This window comes from Malus domestica, chromosome 09, assembly GCF_042453785.1.
Source record: "Malus domestica chromosome 09, GDT2T_hap1".
NCBI lineage: Eukaryota > Viridiplantae > Streptophyta > Magnoliopsida > Rosales > Rosaceae > Malus > Malus domestica.
Window position 1 is genome coordinate 4,022,702 of NC_091669.1, and position 19,696 is coordinate 4,042,397.

Here is a 19,696-nt window from a genome sequence, read left to right on the forward strand (position 1 = left end):
GAGAGATATTTGGCGTGGGTGAAATAGGGAAACCAAAGTCGACATGTGAGAGAGAGAACAATGGGTGTGGTGGTGGATCGACATAGGAGGTGGCGGCGACTCTGCGGTGTCAGTTTTTTTTTTCTTTGAACCCCTACCTGTACACATTCCACTCCAGATCCGTCGATCTCCATCCCAGAAGCCAAAAAATGAAAACTTCCAAAATTTCTCGCACTCGAAACAAAAATAGAGAAATCCCAACATTTTCCTACCTCTTTTCTCTCATTTTCTCAGTAACCAAATACACATTGTTACCATCTCAGACAATATACAAAGCCTAAACCACCTATTTCACTTCAAATCCTAAAAACCCAGAAACTCGGTGAGATGAGATAAAGTGGGTAGAGATGATGGGTTTTGGGTTGGTTTGGGGATGGAGTCAGTGACGAAGAGATTTGGATTGGATTTAGATTTAGCGGCAGAGAGTGATGAGTTTTGGGTTGGTTTGGGGAGATGTTGCAGCAAAGGATTTGGATTTGCTGGGTTTTATTTAATTGCAGTGATTTGCAGTGTGTTGGTGCGTGGCGAGGGAGGGAGGAAGCTTAGGGAGTCTCGTGCAGTGCGTGAGATTTGTAAGGAGTTTCGTGCAAGGAGGAGAAGGTTGCACAAGGAAAAAAGGGTTGAAGTTTTATAGGGTGGGGCCCACTATTTATCAGAAAAATCATATTTTAATTTAACCAAAAAACTGATTTTTTTTTATTGTTAATGGTTAGTTGTGTTAGTTAGGGGCGACACAAAGCTGCTCTATCCAACAACATTTTTCAGCATTTAATGTCGCCTGTATCCGACGGGCGTTTCAATGTCGCTTGTATCTGACGCTAAAGTGCTTATATCCAACACTACTGTCCTTTTTTTTGTTTAAAACGCTTTACGTTTTCTTGGCGGTTTAAGGGAACTAACCGACAACAAAAGCCTTTTTGTGACGCAAGAAATGCTGTCGATTCTTTTATCCGACATTACGTGAATTTCTGTTAGATTTTTGCTAATATCTTACATAAATGGATTTTTCTTGTCGTTTTTTAAAATTACACTACTTAGTAGTTTTGTAGTAGTGTTAGTTTTGTAGTAGTGTCGCTCTCATGTCACTCTATACAACTGACTTTCAAAAAATCATGTAAGTGTTAAAAAGTCTCTATTTAATTATATATGCATGTGAAATACAATGACTAATAGTTAGTAAAGATAATTAAGACACTTAATAAACTAGAAAACATTTTTGTGCCTAGCAGTTGGGGTCTGTTGAGGAGAAAAAAAAATTATATTTCTCAACAATTCTCAACAAATGGCAACAAAAAAAAAACAATTCTCAACAAATAATGATGAGACAAATATTATAAACCTTAAAAAATTACAAACAAATAAATGAAGTTGAGTTGGTAAGCTGTTATTGTTTTATTTTTTGAGGTTGTGGGTTCAAATCTAATAAACAGTATCTCTATTTTTTATTGAAATGTTAATATATAAGCCACCACCAAATCAGGTGACCGAAGATAAAAAAATTCGGTGAAACTCTATTGACCGTAATATTTACATATGAAAATCTCGGAAGACAAAAGTTTCCAGCGAGGATTCCAACGACCGGAATATTTTTCAGTGACCCTTACCGGCAAATAGTTAGGTGGCCTTGGGTCTTGTGCAATGAGGACAAACATGTAATGTACCATCCTTATGAATATTGGTTTTTTTTTTAACTAAAAAAAATATTGATTTTTTTACTCACAAAAATATTGGTATATTTCTTTAAAAAAAATAATATTGGTATATTTCTTTAAAACGTATATTCTACTTGATACTTAATCCTAATTTTGTACAGACTCTCAAAGCTTTGTGCGCTTGTCTTTTTGGTGTTTCACCAGAAAAAACACAGCCAACGCACCAATATGCTAAAAGCCTTTAACCCAGAAGGATGCTCTGCAAATCATCGTGTATGTGACAGTCGTAATTCTCCCATGCATAATTTATTAATTTTTTAGGGCATGATCACCACCACACCTTCTCTCAAAAAATATATATTAAAAATAACTTGTTTTCTATGGCATGATCACCACAACACCTTCTCATCTGATCTCGTTATCTCAACCTCATGTTGTCTTTCGATCTGAACAATTATTTCCCTCTTGTATGGCTAAGGAATAAAGATATCTATTTCCTTTATTCTTGTAAGAAAAAAAAGAGTTATAGGCTAGAAACTTCACGATCATAATTATACGCTCCAAGATCTTCTTTCTTTTGGACTGTTTCCCACATGATTTCCGTAAAAAGGTGTCGTGCATTGGCGTCTCGTCGTCTCGGACAAGGACTTACTTGAAGAGAACGCATCTCCTTTTTATGACTTCCACTTATCGATCCCGCCCATATGTCCATTTTTTATTTGTTGTCCCTTGCCTAGCTCTTTCTACTCACTTATCGCCGTTTTGAAATAGATTGACCGTCATGTATATGTGGCGTTTTGTATCTTGTATACATTATCTAGTGCAAATTTTTCTTTATATAACAATATATTATTAGATTGAAACGTTATGTGACTTGATCCATATAAGTTATTCTCGTTGTCTCGTGAGTATGTTGTGGGTCGATTAAAGCAACAGTAACTAATTCAAGCCACACACGTAAGAAAAAAGATGAGGCATAGCCGCATAGGCCAGGCATTCCTTTCTTGGGAAAATTAAATCGGACCCAGACTAAAATAAAGAATCATCCGGTTGTGATTGTAAATGTAAAAGCAAGTTTCACATTGACATCATATGCTTGTGGTAGTTAATTAAGTGTCACATTCACGAGCATGTATACTAGAGTTTGATTTGGAAATGTATCCAATATCCCTTCCTAATGATTTTATTAAGAAGTTAAAATTATTTACCTTTAATTTCTAATTACAAATTTCTACAGTATATGGTGCTAATAAAATTATTAGTGAATATCATGGAATTACTCATCATTGTTATTCATTTTGCAACATGGTGTTTACACTGAATTACAAGAAATAAGTAGTTACACTATAATTGTCGTGTATAAATTTATAATTTACAACTTATATTAATTTTTTATTACAAGTGATAATCTACACTAATTTACAATAAAAGAGAAGGAGAGCTTGAAACTAAGACGCAGTGGATTAAAGAGAAAACTCTTAACGTTTAACTAGAAATACATAACATTATTCATATAACTTTGGAATATCATCCCAATGCTTAAAGCTGATTAATATTTTGCATGTGGACATTAGTCTTAATTGCCCTTTAATTACATATTCTTTCCTGCATGATTGCATTCCAAAAGTTATCTGTTACTTTCACCTTTTTGTTTTCCTTTTTTCATCGATCGATAATTATCTAGTAAAGTATCTAAATTTAACAATGTAGAAAACTAAAACGATGATTCGATCATAATCCAGAAAATCACCTCGAAGTTTACGTGCTTTCGAATTAGCACTGCATATATGCTAGCTAGCTTCTTACTTCTCCCAACCTTTTCCTGTCTGCATGCATGGATAGTTTGCAAACTCTCTTTCCCGCTGCTGCGAGTGGAAGGTTCTCGTATGAATCCAAACGTACGAGATCGACAAACAATTTTGCACAACCAAACCACACTAAATGCAAATATGCAAATGGCCGACTTGTGAACATTAGAAATTGAAAACTAATTAGATATATGCGGCTTCTTTGTCTACATCCCTTTTTGGGAATTCCCATATAGATGGATTTTAGATCGATGGATGTAGAAAATATTCCACATTTTGGGATCTTACAAAATCAAATGCATCAGGCTTTAGTGACCATAAATCACTCTTCAAGAATCTTTTGTCAGTCTGAATTGAAACGAAAAACACAAAGTGTAAAAAAGGGACCGATGTGTATGTTTTAAAAACTGTTTATCTATTATCTTTGTCTCATTGCTAAATAAAAGCAAAGCGTGATGCACGATTCTGGCTTGTAAAAGTTGAAAATAAAATAAAGGCAGGGAGAAAAGGTAGCAATAATGGGTACCCAACAAAAACGACGTTGCACAATATTCGCGAAGTAGCTCATCCAGAAGGAGCATTATTAATAAACTCAACACATGAATGGATTTTCTCTTTGCTTTCGTTCCTCTATCTGTGGTACGCAAGCTCGAGCTAGCTTGCTGCTTCATTTTCCGGTCTCTCAGTTTTTTTCTACTCTCTCGCTTAGCATCATTGTCCTCACTTTCATTTTCAGAAAAGCTTAAGTATAGAAACAGAAAACTTCCTCTTTAAGTTTAAAATTGTATTGAATGAATAATGAATTACACTTGGCAGTATATATAGCCTTTGGCTATTTACATTAACACCCTTAACAAACTTAACTAATCACAACCGTTAACAAAACTAATAACATTTAGTTCTAACAAACTATTTAACAGTAACTGAAATGGATGACTTGTCATTCTCCCTAATAAAGTGTTCAATCAAATGACCATTTTAGAGCCTGCAGAAATTAATCGGTTGGCCTTTGTTCAAATGCTTGGGCTACATTATCCAAAACTCTCTGTGTGTGTGTGTATTCCTGGCCTTTGTATGTGTGTATTCCTGGCCTTTGTACAAATGCTTGAGCTACATTATCCAAAACTTTGTGTGTGTACAGTGGCGGAGTAAAAAATTTAAAGCGATGGGGTCAAAAAATAACTTTAAAAATGGGTCATACTTTCATTTATAATTGTACACGACGTGTTCTCATATTTTCAAAATGTCATCTCACAACACTATTATCAGTAGAATCAAATACATCTTTCTCATACACAACCAACTATCATTCAACTATTGATCTACCCATCTTATTACGATGTGGATTCTCCATAATTTTCATCACTGAAAAGCTCTTTCAACTGAAGTAGTTGCAACTGGTAAAATCAATGCTAATTTCACTAACAAGCACCAAGGGATACTGTCTATCCCTCTTTGTCTCTACCAACTTTTGTACAAGGCTACTAATTCCTTTCAATATAGTAGCTTTGTTTAATTAAAAAAGTATTAATTAAAATTATTAGTGTTAATTAAATTTTTTTTTTAAATTTTCTTAAGGATAAGTTTAGAAGTATTAGGTTTTTGGGATAAGTTAACAAAGCAGCGTGCTGCAGTACTGCTATACAGGTTCATAAAATTTTCAAAGGGGTAACTTGACAAGGTTATTGGGGTCAAGGGATGCCAATGCCCCTGCATTGGCTCCGCCAGTGTGTGTGTGTGTATATATATATTCCTCTTTTCAGTCTTTGACACTATATATTTTTTCCGACCAAAAAAACAAGGGAGATGACTACTGTCACACACCATTTTTAATCTCTAACACAACTCGTATTATTGAATCAATCAAATAAAACAACATATATGATTAAACAAAAGTGTGTGAGAGACCAAAAATGGTGTCTTTTTTTTTTCAATTGCACAAAAAAATTTATTTCCCAAGTAAGTGTATTTCAATCAAGCAAAGATCCTACAACCAACAAATCAAGAAAAAATAATTGTTTCCCATTGATTCAACAACATAATTATTGGCCGTTCACATTGATATAACAACTTAATTATTTCCTACGTAAGACTATTTCAAGTAATCAATGATCCTCCATACAACAAATCAAGAAAAGATAATTGTTCATATTAATTCAACAACTTAATTATTGATTAAAGACACAGAAAATTTCAAATTTCAAAATGTCGTACAAAATCAACCACCAAAATCATGATTGTGGCCGAGTGTGACTATATGATCTGCTCATATGAAAGTTAAAAACCACGAGCATATATATCAACATCAAACCCTAATTTCGGGACCTACAGAATTTGGACTTTAAGGGCAAAAGGAAACAACAGAGGCAGAACATCAATAGTGATATGTAAGATGATAATATCTGTATTTTTACATCAATAATTGAATAGACCGTAAGCCTATATATATACACACTTTGTTGATATATATGTGGCACCATGTAACAATCTAATCAACTTCCGTAGTCAAATACAACATAGTTTTCCGTACTCATTATATCAGTTACATGCCGTACCTTCTTTTCAAAATAGATAAAACATAAAGTTTAAAAGAGTGAGTGTTTCTGTGTATGTGCGTAGTTTGGCTAGCAGCAAAAACTTATGGACGTGTGAGAAAACGATGGAACTGGAATCTTCCTAGAAGTTGGAAGAACTTTGGCCTTTCCTTTTGTCACCATCGATTACTCTCAGCCTCTCAACTTGTGTTGGCTCCTACGGTATATTTCATACTCCATCTCTACCCTAACCCACCAATCAGAAAATTTAGTTTGTTCCTAAAACTAAACGGTGAAAGTTTTTATAAAAAAAAAAAAAAAATCAATTTAGGTCGATAAATAACTCATCTTCGGCTTATATCTATGATCATTTCATTTTTTAGAATGCATCAATTCAACAATATCTTCTCCAACTAAATTCAATAATAATAATTTTTCTCTTTAACTAAAGTCGATACCATTTGCTGAAATTGCTCTTTATTGACATCTCTTCAAAAGCACACAATGTTTCTTTTAATATAAATATATTATTTTCTTTAATTAAAGGGGTTGGTGATTGGGTTAACTCACACAATAGGCTTACCATATTAATTTAGTATCGAACACATCTTCTATGATTTATATTGGTGGAGATTGGTCTACAGTTGATGAGAATTAGAATAGTTTGTTAGAAGATTATAGAGTGAGTTAGTCCTAAACTTGAGAACTAAGAAACCGATGTTCTCTGTTATGTGAGTATAATTTGTAAGTACTCTCTCATTTTTTGTAATATGTTCAACTCTAAAGATATCAATACAAGCTTTCATTCCTTCTAAACCTTCTTCTTCTTCTTCTTTGCTCCTCTATAATATGGATATATAGTTTACATGTAGTTAATAATTAAACAGTAATACTAAGTGACTAAAACACTCAATGTTGGTTAACTCGATCCAAATATTGGGAATACGTTGTGATCATCTTTTGTTACTTTCCCTCAAAATGGTTCATATTTAAAATCAAAACATGTATTATTTATTAGTGCAAACAAATTTAATTAACATGCCTGCAAGAGACCAAAATTTAATCAATCCATGACCATAATTTTGTCAACCTTGTATCTTCTACTTATTTTAATTTGTATTGCAAGTTTAAAGATTATATGTATCTTTGCTTTTAACTATATATACAGAATTACATTATTCAATTAATTATTTGGTGAAATATTAAATAAAGTACAGAAGTGTAACCACCTTATATTTGATTTTAATTATAATTTAAAAAAGTCATGCTTAAAAACAGTTTAGATATCTATGATTTGAAAATCTGTCGAAGATTTTTTTCAAATTGTTAGTGTTTTCAAAACCATAAAAAGTGTAAAAACCTAGAAAATATGACCTTTCAGTCCCATCATCGTGTGCATGGCGTGATTGGTTTGAAGTGGTTGCATTGTTTCTTTCATGGGCTTTTTTGTTTATGTTATTTTACTATTTTTCTCTGAGTGGAAGGTTCCTTGAAACAAAGATACAATAAACAGTATGTGTGTGTCTATATATATATATATATAAACACACACATATGTATGTAGGAAATCTTTAACGGAAATTATCCTTATTTTTTTATAAAAATGAGAATTAGTTGTGAGGTTTACATTACATCAAACTTTAACGATCTGAACTGTTTATTTTTCAAGTTAGACTCCACACCTAATCTCCATTTTTTGACAAAAATAAGAATCTCTTTGCATAAAGGGCCTATATGTATGTATATATATAAAGGACAATACTAGAGATACCAAAATTTTAAACTGAATTGACTAACTAAATGATGTGTCACTAATAATAGATAAACTTGTTAATCAATATTTAAGTAATAATCTAATCATGAACATTCACATCATTTGATTTATAAATTTAATTTAAAATTTTAGTTTCCCTAACATTACTCTAACTAAAATAACTGAAAAACTACAATCCAAAACGTAGTTTTACACCAGACCTGTGAAAATAAGTAGGGTCCAAATGCTCCTATTCTTCACTTTATATATTATTCTCCATAAATATGATAATAATTCACCAAAAAGAAATGGGGTCATCCCTACTTGTCACTTTACTAGTTTACTTTACTTCAGGAGATCAACATCTGGTAGTTTGGTTTTATAATTAAGAATACCCTTCTAACCTTATTTAAGAACTCTTTCCAAGATATATAATATCATTATTAAGCCACAAACAAATCTAATAATTTAAACAAGTTGTGTGACCCCTCAAGTTTTTTTTAACTATTTGTTTGAACTTGAGATTTTCCAGCAGAACATGCATGCTATACAGACAGTGCCATATATATGTCCAATTTTTCATCACTTTTTGGGAATCTCATGACCTGGAGAATTGTCAAGAGTAGGACCCTTGTTTTTAGATTCCTTATCAATGGCAATTCTGATCATTTTAAAAATAAAAAACAGAACAGTTGTGGGGTTTTGATGCAGAAGAACAATCAGCAGTAAAAACTTTGTTCGTTCATTATATCGTTCACATTATTGTTTGCAAAACGTGGTGCACGGCAGCACGGGGCTAGCTATTAGTAATTTAGTATATAAGAAGTTGGGACTTTATTTCATTTTATTTTTAACCAAATACAAAGTTGAGACTTAACTGGGATAGAAAATAATGTTTTAAAACTGGGAATCCTGAAATGTAACAAAAACAATTGACATGAAATTGATGGTTCATTCTATGTTTGATTCCTTTTCCTTTTATTTATATACAGTTAAATGACATGCAAAATAATTAATAATTTTGAGATTCGGAGAGTTTGAGGAAAATATTTGAAAGCTGCTGGATGTGGGGATAGAAACCAATGAAGCAATTGATATTCTTCTTAAAATGCCTGAACGTCTCTCACATATATGCGTGTAGAATTAATTAAAATCGATCAATATTAATCAAGTGAGAGCGTTGTTTATCGTATATATACTTCAATGGCCACATATAATATTAATATATATATATATATATATATATATATATATATATATATATATATATTAATTTTGTCTTCTGAAAGTTACGCATAACATTTTGTGAATCGTGATCGATCCAATTTAGACCATCATATATGTATGATTCAGACTGAAAATAACCAGCTTGCACTGAAGCAAGTTGGAACCAAAGCTCGGGACGATCAAGATCCTTAATTTGCATCCATAAGTTCTGCGGTTGTCAAAGAAGTACGTATAAACCCTAGCATCCATAATCCCTTAACTTGCAAGTCTTTGTTTTCTTAAAGGAGTATCAATGTATGCCCCTGGGTGCTTATGAGACAAGTCAACAGAGATTGAGACTTACGTGTAACAAAGTGTACATATATGATAATCTCGTCGTGTAAGAAAAAAGTGATAAACGCAATAAGACGTACACCCTGTTGAACCTAGGTTTCAGCCTATCATAGGATAAAAAGAACATAAAATTGAAAATTACTATATACTTTGTAAAAAAAATAATTCTTACTTAGTAGTTCCATTGCACCTTTAGTAAATATTCTTACCTAGCAATTCCATCATGCACTCTAATTATTATGGTCCAAAAAATTTGCTATTCCTCTCAAAATTGATGTTTCTCACTCTTTCTTTTTCTATATATTCAAACTATATTAAAGCAAAGTTAAATTGACACAGAAGACCTAGCTAGTATACTTTGTTAATTAACGAAACAAGAAAATGGCAATGCTCCTGGTGATGTAAGAGAAATAATTCTTCGGTCCCGATACCATCCCACAGTTGTTCCTACACTATCTCCCTGGTTTTGTCAAGTTCACCCGGTCTCATTTATGTCCCACCCCCTTTCACATAACACTCATGACCTACCACCAATGGTGGCCTCACACAAGACCTTCTCAGCCCCAGAGGAGATTAAATTCACAACACACAAACAAATACATAAATATAGATATGGTCCATGTGGATCCTTGATGACTCACAGATGTGGTCCATGTGGATCCTTGATGACTCACAGATGTAACAAAAAGACTAGTGTATTTATTAGCACCACAACAACAATTTTGGTTCTGGGTCCCAGTGATTTTTGGAGTTTTGGAGGCAAAAGCAAGCAGAACAATTAGGCACACATACTCGTCAATAGGTTGCTTAAACAATAGAAAAAGACCACTCACGTAGGGCCTGTACAAATTACAGGCAGCAATCATTTTCCAGTTGCTAATTATCTTCGTCTAACATGCATTCAACAGTCCGTACAACGTACTACATTTCAAAACTCAAAGGCTCAAAAGTCTCCCGGTGTTGCTTTCAAACCCTAGTTAATCAATCATTTACATATGGATTAGGAAACCGCGGTCCAAAATAATTAAGCATTAAGCAAGATATTTCCATAATATATTTTTTAGCAAACTCTATATATGGCTCGAACAATCAAGCTAGCTAGCTAGCTCGTGTGCCTATAAGTGATTGTTATTCATTGATGAACATAAGTACGAAGCTTATAGATTCACATTCATTAACGACTACCAATTATTAGTCACACGTACATGAATCATGTCTTAGTTGTTGACGAATGCATGTGAAGGCTCGCATGGCAAGCTGATGTATGTAGACGCAGTCAAATCTTAGCCATCGATCTAAAATAGAAAGCCAATCATATAATTTGTCCTCAACACATTTTGTTCAACAAGGAGATAAGGAATTTCACTTTGGATAAGGCATTTTTGCAGGATATCCAACTGAGGGCTGTCCTCGATTAAGCTACAAATTAAATAATGTAACGATTGTGATATGATCATATGTGTACATACAACATTAAATAATTTACCGAACCGATAGTTATATGATATCTGTACATACAACATATATAATTAATGGAGCCTTCCAATGATCAAGTGGACCATAAGTTAAATAAAGGGATGTGATATCCACACACTTTTTTTTATTTCTCACACATCCTTCTAATTTTCAACCATCGGATCGAATGAATTGACGAAGATCAACGGACAAAAATTAAAAAATGGTGTGTGAGAAGTAAAAAGAGATGTGTGAATAGCACACCCCTAAAAAAATAATAAGTACGTACGATCGACAAAGCTTCGTTTTTGTGCTTCTACTTTGCCGATTGCAAATGGATATGTTGGTCCTTAAACTAAAAACTTTTAGCAAACATTAATTATGCTAGATACTGAACTTGCCAAAGTACCACAACTTCAAAAGTTGAGGTTGATAATGTAATATACATTCTGAAAACACAACAATTACTAAGACATTGAGATCGCAATGCAATAAATCATATCAACATGAAATAGAAATAAACTTATCGGTAGGATACGGTAGACATGACTCTTGCAGAAAACAAGGGAGTCTTCTACTCTCTCCAAACTATATGTTTTTTTCTATGAATAGCGTTTAGTACATAATATAACACATATTGTGAGAGCATGGACAATCCTATATATGGTGATTAGGGTTCATCTGAAACCGCCTATTATAATTAATAAAGAGATGCACCAATCACTATTAAATCAAATTGTTGTCCTACCATAATAAGTCTCACCATAATTGGTTAATCAGAGTAAGAATTTATTATTCTACCCATATTAGGCGACAATATCACTAAAATATCAAGTCACTTAATTGACAAATTATTGATACTCACAATAATTCTTACAAATAACATTTAAATACTTAACTACTAACAAATTACATTCAAAATCCAATCACACAAAACCAAAACGATTCCATGAGAGGGTACATCAACATTATTTAGTACATAATCTTCACAATGATAAGGTTATACAGATATGCGCATAAAACCAGTAAACTAGATAAACTAAGCACCATCAACTAAAATAAAAACTTAAAAAGAACAAAAGTTGGTGTAGAATTGAACGCTCATAACCAGTTAAGCTATAATATCTCCTTGTCACAAATGACTAACACAATTCTAGGAGAGGGTGCATCGACATATCGAAAATAAGGTATTCCTCTCGCGACAACCACATAAAGCCAGCAGACTTGGTTAAACCAAATAACATCAATATAAAATGAACTTAAATTACAAACTCATGGAGTCGGGTTCAATTGCTCATATTTTATTTATTAACAACTTAAAACTCATTTGAAAGTGCTTTTAGAACGACAAAAAGTAATTTTAGAGAAAATATTTTTTGATTCCAAAAGCTCTTGAAGAATCACGAGTTATGTGCTTCTTGCAGGAATTGCATGAAGCAATTCAAGTGTTTTTTTATGATTCACTTCCATTTTACTAAAAGACTGGTTTCAAAAAAAAAAATTCATCAAATACACTTTTAGTCATTTTAAAAGCACTTCTAAACAAGCTCTTTCAGATTAAATTGAGAAATATAAAAGTACATTAACAAAGTGTTGGAGGGAATGCGATTGATCTCTGGGCTCATAGAAATGGGCCTCAAATTCGAAGCCCATAAACACATTGTCGAACTTTGGAATTATCCAAAACAATTGATAGATTTAAATTTTGGGCCCCATCTCATAAACGGCATTGAATAATAAAAGACGGGAGATGCTCTCTCAAGCCCAATTGAGGAATAAACAAAACGCAGCGTTTTACCGCTCTGAACCTTTCGGAAGAGCGACGTCGTCACCTCGTTTAACCAAACGCCACTTGGACCACATTCGGAGCTTCGAGCAGCGGGTGAGGTCACCCACGCCGCTCCGTCGCTCACTCGCTCAATTCCAAAACCCGAAAAACCAAAAAAATTATATATCGATTTCATTTCTCCGTTGAGAGAGAGAGGATATTGAGGGCTCTCCCCATCTCTCTCCCTTGAAAATTTGATTCGAAATGGCTTCCTGCAATCGGTGAGATCGCAACCCACTTCTGTTTTTATCATCTTTGGTTGCTTCACTTTTGATTTGGATCTTATGGGGTTGATTTTCCGGACCTGCAGTTCGAAATTTCAGCTGGGTTTACTTTTTTGTTGTTAAAGTTTAGATCTTTTTATTTAAATTCATAGACTTTTATCAGTTGTTTGATTGTTTAATTGGGTTTTGGGGGTTAATCCCTGTTTTGGGGTATCACCGTTTGAGTAGGTTTATAATTTTTGGCTGATTCTTGTGTATATTCTGCTTATTTGAATTCATGGGTGTTGTGAGTAGATGCATCATGCATCTGTGATTATAGCTTAATCCCTGAACATAAAAGGTGATTAGTTTAATCCCAAGTGCGGTAAAAAAGTCCAGTTTCCTGATAAATTTACTGTGTGGATTCTTCTTCAGGTCTGAGTTTTACTAATACCTCGGGCAATCTTCATCATGGTACTTTGAGATACTGGTACAGTAAATCTTAGTGATGATGTGTTAGTGAGGCAGTGGTTGTGGTGAAAATGTGGAATTTTGCATCCAGCTGCATAACTGGAAGTGTTGGATTGAAAAGCGATCCTCTAAAGCCGACGCAAGCAGCTCTTGAATGTTCTGACGACGAGAGTTCTTCGGTTGTTGGCAGAGAGGAAGGACTAGAGTGCCCGATATGTTGGGAATCCTTCAACATTGTTGAGAATGTGCCCTACGTTTTATGGTGTGGCCATACCCTCTGTAAGAATTGCATTCTGGGACTGCAATGGGCGGTTGTGAAATTCCCCACTTTGCCGATTCAGCTTCCGCTTTTTATCTCCTGCCCGTGGTGCAACCTATTGTCCTTCCGGCTTGTTTACAGGGGAAATCTCAGGTTCCCTCGCAAGAACTACTTTCTTCTCTGGATGGTTGAGAGCATGAATGGCGATAGGGGACCGCAGTCTAATTCTACCTTCTCTGGTGATAATCAGTCTGTCTGGCCGGCAAATGGAAATGTCTCTGTGGGAACTCAAGCGAGCCATGGTACAGGTACCCACAGGAGGGGGCAACATATTCGCCATATCGAGCAATCTGGGTTGAATCACAATCATGGCGCTGTCAATAATTACCTTAGTGTGGAGCGTTTGCATTCTTCAATTCAGAAGTCACTTGTTTTCTTCGTTCATTTGACAGCAAAGTTCCCGCTGGTTGTCATATTTCTTCTGATCATCTTATATGTAATACCTGCCTGTGCAGTCTTGTTGGCTTTGTACATAGTCATCACCGTTGTGTTTGCTCTCCCGTCATTTCTTCTTCTGTACTTTGCATATCCTAGTTTGGATTGGCTTGTCAGGGAAATCCTCACCTGAGGTGCTATTGGCTTCTTTGTTCACAAGCACTATGAATACAACTTTGCTCCTATTCAATGTTGGCGCCTTCTATCCGTACTTCCAGCGTGCAATTCGACGACTTACCAGGTTCCATAAGATGCAATGTTATTGACTGAATCATTTCGGCTCTCATAGATATTGGCTCGGGCATGTTAGTTTCTCAAATTTTGTTCACGAAGATAACGACTTGGTGCTTATTGCAATGCTCTTGCCAGAATACAGTTTAATTAGGGTTTTACAGGGTTCTTGTTTGTATGAAGATTTGTGTTGAAATAAATATGTTTTGTAGTTCTTACTTTCGCTGCAAGATAGGGGTAGGTGTTTCGTCTGCGAGTGGTAGGTTTTGGATGAAATTGTTAAATATGGTTATATATTCATCAAGAAATTACTGGTTGTACATAATTTTTGTAAGAGCTTTCCAGCTCGAGTGATTAGCATATGCTTGTTTTTTTTTTTTTTTTTTTCAATTTTCGCGATATTGTGATTGTAGCGGTTGAGATTGTAGGACGATGACTTAATTTTGTTAAAATTTCAATGAAACCAACACGTTAGCGGCAAATGTAGGTGATTTACGCTCGCATTTGTCGCTCATGCGGTAAATGTCATTATTCTCGAGTTGCAACAATCAGTAAACTTTCGGGTTTAAAATTGCAAGAGTTAAACTGGATTGACCAAGTGAAAATCATAATTTAACTAAAGAAAGAATTATACCATCGATGAATTGATTCGAAACTTCTCGATTCTTCCTTCTTTTCTCCTCGAGAAGTTATTTATCAAGCATGCTTTCGTTCCCTACCATGCACAATAAATCTACAAGTTCACAGAAAATCCACATCAGACGGTCCGACTGGATCCTCCACGTGTCAAAAGCACAACCTGGTGTTGCTACCTATGACTGCATTATGCACCACTCCTCTCTCAAGCGGTTTGGCTGCTGAAGGCAAAGTACTAACATAAAGTTTCAGAAAAACAATGGCAGCCATTGCCGTTTCTTCACCGAAATCCCCCATTTTTCAGAACCCAATTTCTCTCAGAGAACCAAGTTCGAGCCTTTTTGGCGGGTCCTTGAAGGGTTTTTGTTTCCAGGTAAAACCCAGAAGCAAGAGCAGAAAGGCCATCAATTTGGTAGTCGCTGCCACAAACTCCACCATCAGTGGCAGCCGAGGCGGCGGCGACCGGTTTTACATCAACTTCACTGAGTTTCCTTTTCCTCTGGGTCCTTTTCTCAATAGAAGTCTAGAACTGAGGTCAGCTCATTTTATTCTTTTGATTTATTAGTATATTTGTAGTTGTTTTCAGCTGATAATTGCTTATAATTTGGTAGTTTTTGGCTTGTGGCATGTCATGCTTCCATCTTTATGCTCACATTGAGTTCCCGATCTTCCCTTTGTTTTCGATTTTGATGTGTTTTTATCACTCTTCAGCAGAAACAGTGATTGTATGTTTGACACGCCCCGATCCCCGTGTCATCCGGACATGAGGATGGACATGTGTTGGCCGACATCCAAGGGTGATGAAAACCATCGTAACATGCATGCTTACATGTTCTTAGCATATGCATGTTAGGATTACTTTCGTCATCCTCGAGTGTCAGTCAGCACATGTCTATCTTCGTGTTCAGATGACATCGGGATAGGGGCGTGTCAATGTTCTTGTGAATTGTAGCTTTTGCAATATTTTTACTCTCTTTTTCGCGTGTTTGTAGGCTCTGAAAAGCTGCATATGGTTATTTGAACAAGAGCAAGCATTAGGGTTCAGCAGTGTGTCAACAAACATTAGAATGACAGTCATCAAACTAAAATCCCGAGGATTGTGAATCCATGCGCCCGTTGCTCCAACCAAAGAGTGTAGGTTATATCTTGCTTACTATTCTAGTCAGTTATAAATTTTTCTTGCTGAATCTTCTTCTTTTTTACTTCTCCGCGTATTTGTTTAATTCTGCATATCCGTACTTTTGTTAACCAACTATGCTTTTCTTATGAGTGTTCTTGTTTCTTTCCAGCTTCTGAAAGAGTTAGGAGCTCCCGTGAATACATATTTCTGCCTACATTTGCTTATGAGCACAAATTTTTCGCTCGAGCTCAGGTATGGGTGGCACCAAGGCAATGGGTGCCAAGACCTTAAAGGATGAGGACTTCTCCACCTCAAGGGCTGATGAGATTGAGCAGAAAGTTCTCAGTTCACCAGAAGTTGGTAATACAAAGGGCAAATGTGACATCCGAGACTTCACCTTTTTAAAGATATTGGGAAAACTCATTTTGTTGTGAATTTTCAGGTATTGGACTATATGTGGAGGTCGCTTTCTATCATAAGCGCTCCAGAACTCTACTGATAAACAGATGCTGTCATTTTTGTGCCAAGACAGCCGCCTGATTGTATCAGCAAAGAATCCTTGTTGGCATCTGCGGTGAATGGTTTGGCGGTAAAACTTATCAGTAAAGGAAAAGAAGTATCTCAAGAACCAGTAGTTGACAACAAGTTGAACCGTCAAAAAGGTAGAATCTCCATTCCGCATTCCAGTCCGAAATTCCAGTCTGGCTTCAGTTTTAGTAAAATGATAATCCAATTCGAGGGTGATCATGTATGTTTTTCTGAAATGAATTCTTTTTTGTAGGATGGGAAAGAATGGTTCTTCAAATCTTGTTTCTCAGTCCATCAAATCTGTTGGAACCGAATGCTAGCTTTGCTCAGATGTCACAAAAACTGATTGTTTCACCCATTGTAAAGACCCTGGTCTTCAGCAAAGTTCCTGAAGGTGCTTGAACCATTCTGATGCAAATTTTGGTTCATCTTTTGGTACGCTAACTACTTAGTGAACTCACAGCATGCCTAACAAGACACAAACGCATGATCATATGATATTTTGACTTCCTTGTTGTCGTGTGTGTGTGTGTGAAATAATAAAACAATCCTTTTGCATTTTGATGATTCAGGTCAGTGATTGGGTTGATGGAATCGCAAAGGACTGGAGTTTCAGGAGAACAATCCCCGCTCATTTTGCTGCACCAATCAATGCAAGCAGGTCTGATCTGTTAGCTGCATTTGCCTTTCTGGATGACCTTCTGGATGAACGTTATGTCACTAGGCCTTCACTCTCTCTTCTCTTCACATCACTCTTGGGAAAGGCCGCAAGCTACTTCCCTCCCGATGACATGCAGACTTTATCATCCCTCGGTCAGTTTTTGGTCTCGATAGGAGCTGTGAAAAAGACGGTCTGCTTAGGGTACAAAGGTTCTTTGGCCAAAAGAAAAGGTAAACTATTTAACATCCTAAAGTTGTACAAAAGCAAAAGGTGCAATACAAGCTTCTAGTGTGTTGGAAAATAACATTCTCTGTAAGCCTGCCTCTTTTGGTATTCAATGGTTGTAGAAACTAAAGCAAGAATAAAGCTAGCTGTTGGAATCCCCTCATCATGTCTTTCTATAATAAATCTATCCGCCACGTGGTATTAATGATTCGCTTGTTATAATATAGGTGAACGATATAATTGATATTACATGGTCTTAGATTATAATTTTAATAAATAGATCCACGTGCTATAACATGAGTCGATTGGTAATACTACATGACAGTGTGACCATCACACCAAAAAACTTCTCGAAATAAAATAAATAGAAGAAACTGTAGCAATGATCCTTCAACTTTAACCTAATTGGAGCAATATTTCCTCAACTAAAAATTCATGGCTAGTGGTCCCTTAACTCATCAAAACGTGCAACTATGGTCCTTTTCTCCTACTCCGTTTGAACTTCCGTCAAAATAAGTCACGTGTCACGCACATGAGGCTGGATCAAAGGGCAAACATGGAAACCAAATGAAAAAAATTGTAGCAATGGTCCCGCAACTTTAACTCAATTGGAGCAATAGTCTCTCAACTTTAACCTAATTGAAGCAATGGTCCCTCAACTTTAATCCAATTGTAGCAATGGTCCTTCCAACATGATTCATTTTGATGGAATCTGACAGAGTTGACAAAAACGACCATAGCTGCACGTTTTGATGAGTTAAGGAATCAATGATCATAAATTTTTAGTTGAGGAGTTATTGCTCTAATTTGGTTAAAGTTGAGGGACTATTGCTACAATTTTCTCAAATAAATAACCTAAAGAAAGGCATGTCCTTCTCCTTCACTTACTCTTACTCTGTATTAATAGGCATCTATTTTTGCAATCCATTAGGAGGATGCTGAAATCTGAGCCTACTCTAGATACGAAATTTATTGTCTTAATTTTCTCATCGACTACTTGTTAGAGATAGATGAAGGTAGGTAGGCATAGATGACTTGGTAATTTTGTCAATTGCCTTAAGAAAAAGAGTAGATGAAGACCTACGAAGACTTGAAAAGAGACTATATGAAAAGATATAGAGTACTTTGAGTTAACTGAAAATTTAGCGCAAAACCGAATGCAATGACGTTTTATAATTCATGCAGCCAACGCCACTTGGGGAGCAAAGTTTTGTTGATGTCATGGGGTTCAATAGGCAAAAACTTGAAGAAAAATAGCAGATCATATAGCCGACATTGCTCAGTGTGACAAAGCTTTGCTATTGTCATGGGATTCAATAGGAAAAAACCTGAAGGAAAGTAGCAGATCATACAGCTAGTTGTTCAACAGAAAATGGAAGTAATTTTCCTCTACTGGATGGCTTAACAATTAATTAATATATCTGAAAGAGACTAATGAACTGTAATTATGACATTGATTGGCTTAATAGAACAAATCTACTTTGTCGTTGGAAGGTCAACTCCCCAACTAAACTCTTCTACCATTTGTATTTAGTTTTTGGAGGGAATTATGATCTGGTGTTGATTAATCTAGGTGTAGGTTTCAACTTTCTCAATAACTTTCGCAAGATAAAATAAGCACAAATCACTAAAATCTACGAACTTGATCAAAACGAAAACAAAATTCAAGGAACATTAAAGACTTATTTGAAACTGCTTTTAAATTGATTGAAAACAATTTTAGAACTACTTCTAAACGAGCCTCAAGACCTCAATAGAAGTGTTTTTTAGGATTCACTTGTCATTTTACTAAGCATTGTTTAAAAAACATTGTCATTATAAACGCTTTCAGCCATATTAAAATCACTTCTAAACAACCCTAAGACCTCAATAGAAGGGCGCTAAATTGTGATTTATATACAGTTTTTGTCTATTTATAATCTCTTCAGTTTTATTTTTTATTAAAATTTTATAACAAATAGAGAAAAATTTCTATTTGTGTGATTCATTTTTATTAGTTTAGAGAGTGGGAGAGAATCCAAGGTGACTTTTTCTAATATTATGCTCTCTTTTCTCTTTTTAGGCTTCATCTTTGCTCCGATATATGACCACAACTTTTTCAAAGCATGCCTCCATCAATCGATGCAACCACTTTTTAGAAAATTTCCTCCTCCATGCTGTGCTTAATGATCAAGGAGTATGACTTTCACCCCCAAAGGAAGCGAAGACATCAATTTTGGAAAGTGCCCACATGTGACA

The 19,696-nt window shown here is 35.2% G+C and overlaps 1 protein-coding gene and 1 pseudogene across 1 annotated transcript; both read left to right on the forward strand.

The window, feature by feature from the left end:
* The first annotated feature begins 12,666 nt into the window (after window positions 1-12,666).
* Window positions 12,667-14,648, forward strand: LOC103442389 (uncharacterized). Its single transcript, XM_008381169.4, has 2 exons — window positions 12,667-12,850; window positions 13,268-14,648. Exon 2 carries the CDS (start codon window positions 13,375-13,377, stop codon window positions 14,188-14,190), a length of 816 nt encoding a protein of 271 aa, XP_008379391.1. The 5' UTR covers window positions 12,667-12,850; window positions 13,268-13,374; the 3' UTR covers window positions 14,191-14,648.
* A 1,541-nt stretch (window positions 14,649-16,189) lies between these two features.
* On the forward strand, window positions 16,190-17,619 carry LOC103442827 (uncharacterized; annotated as a pseudogene).
* Window positions 17,620-19,696: the final 2,077 nt, after the last annotated feature.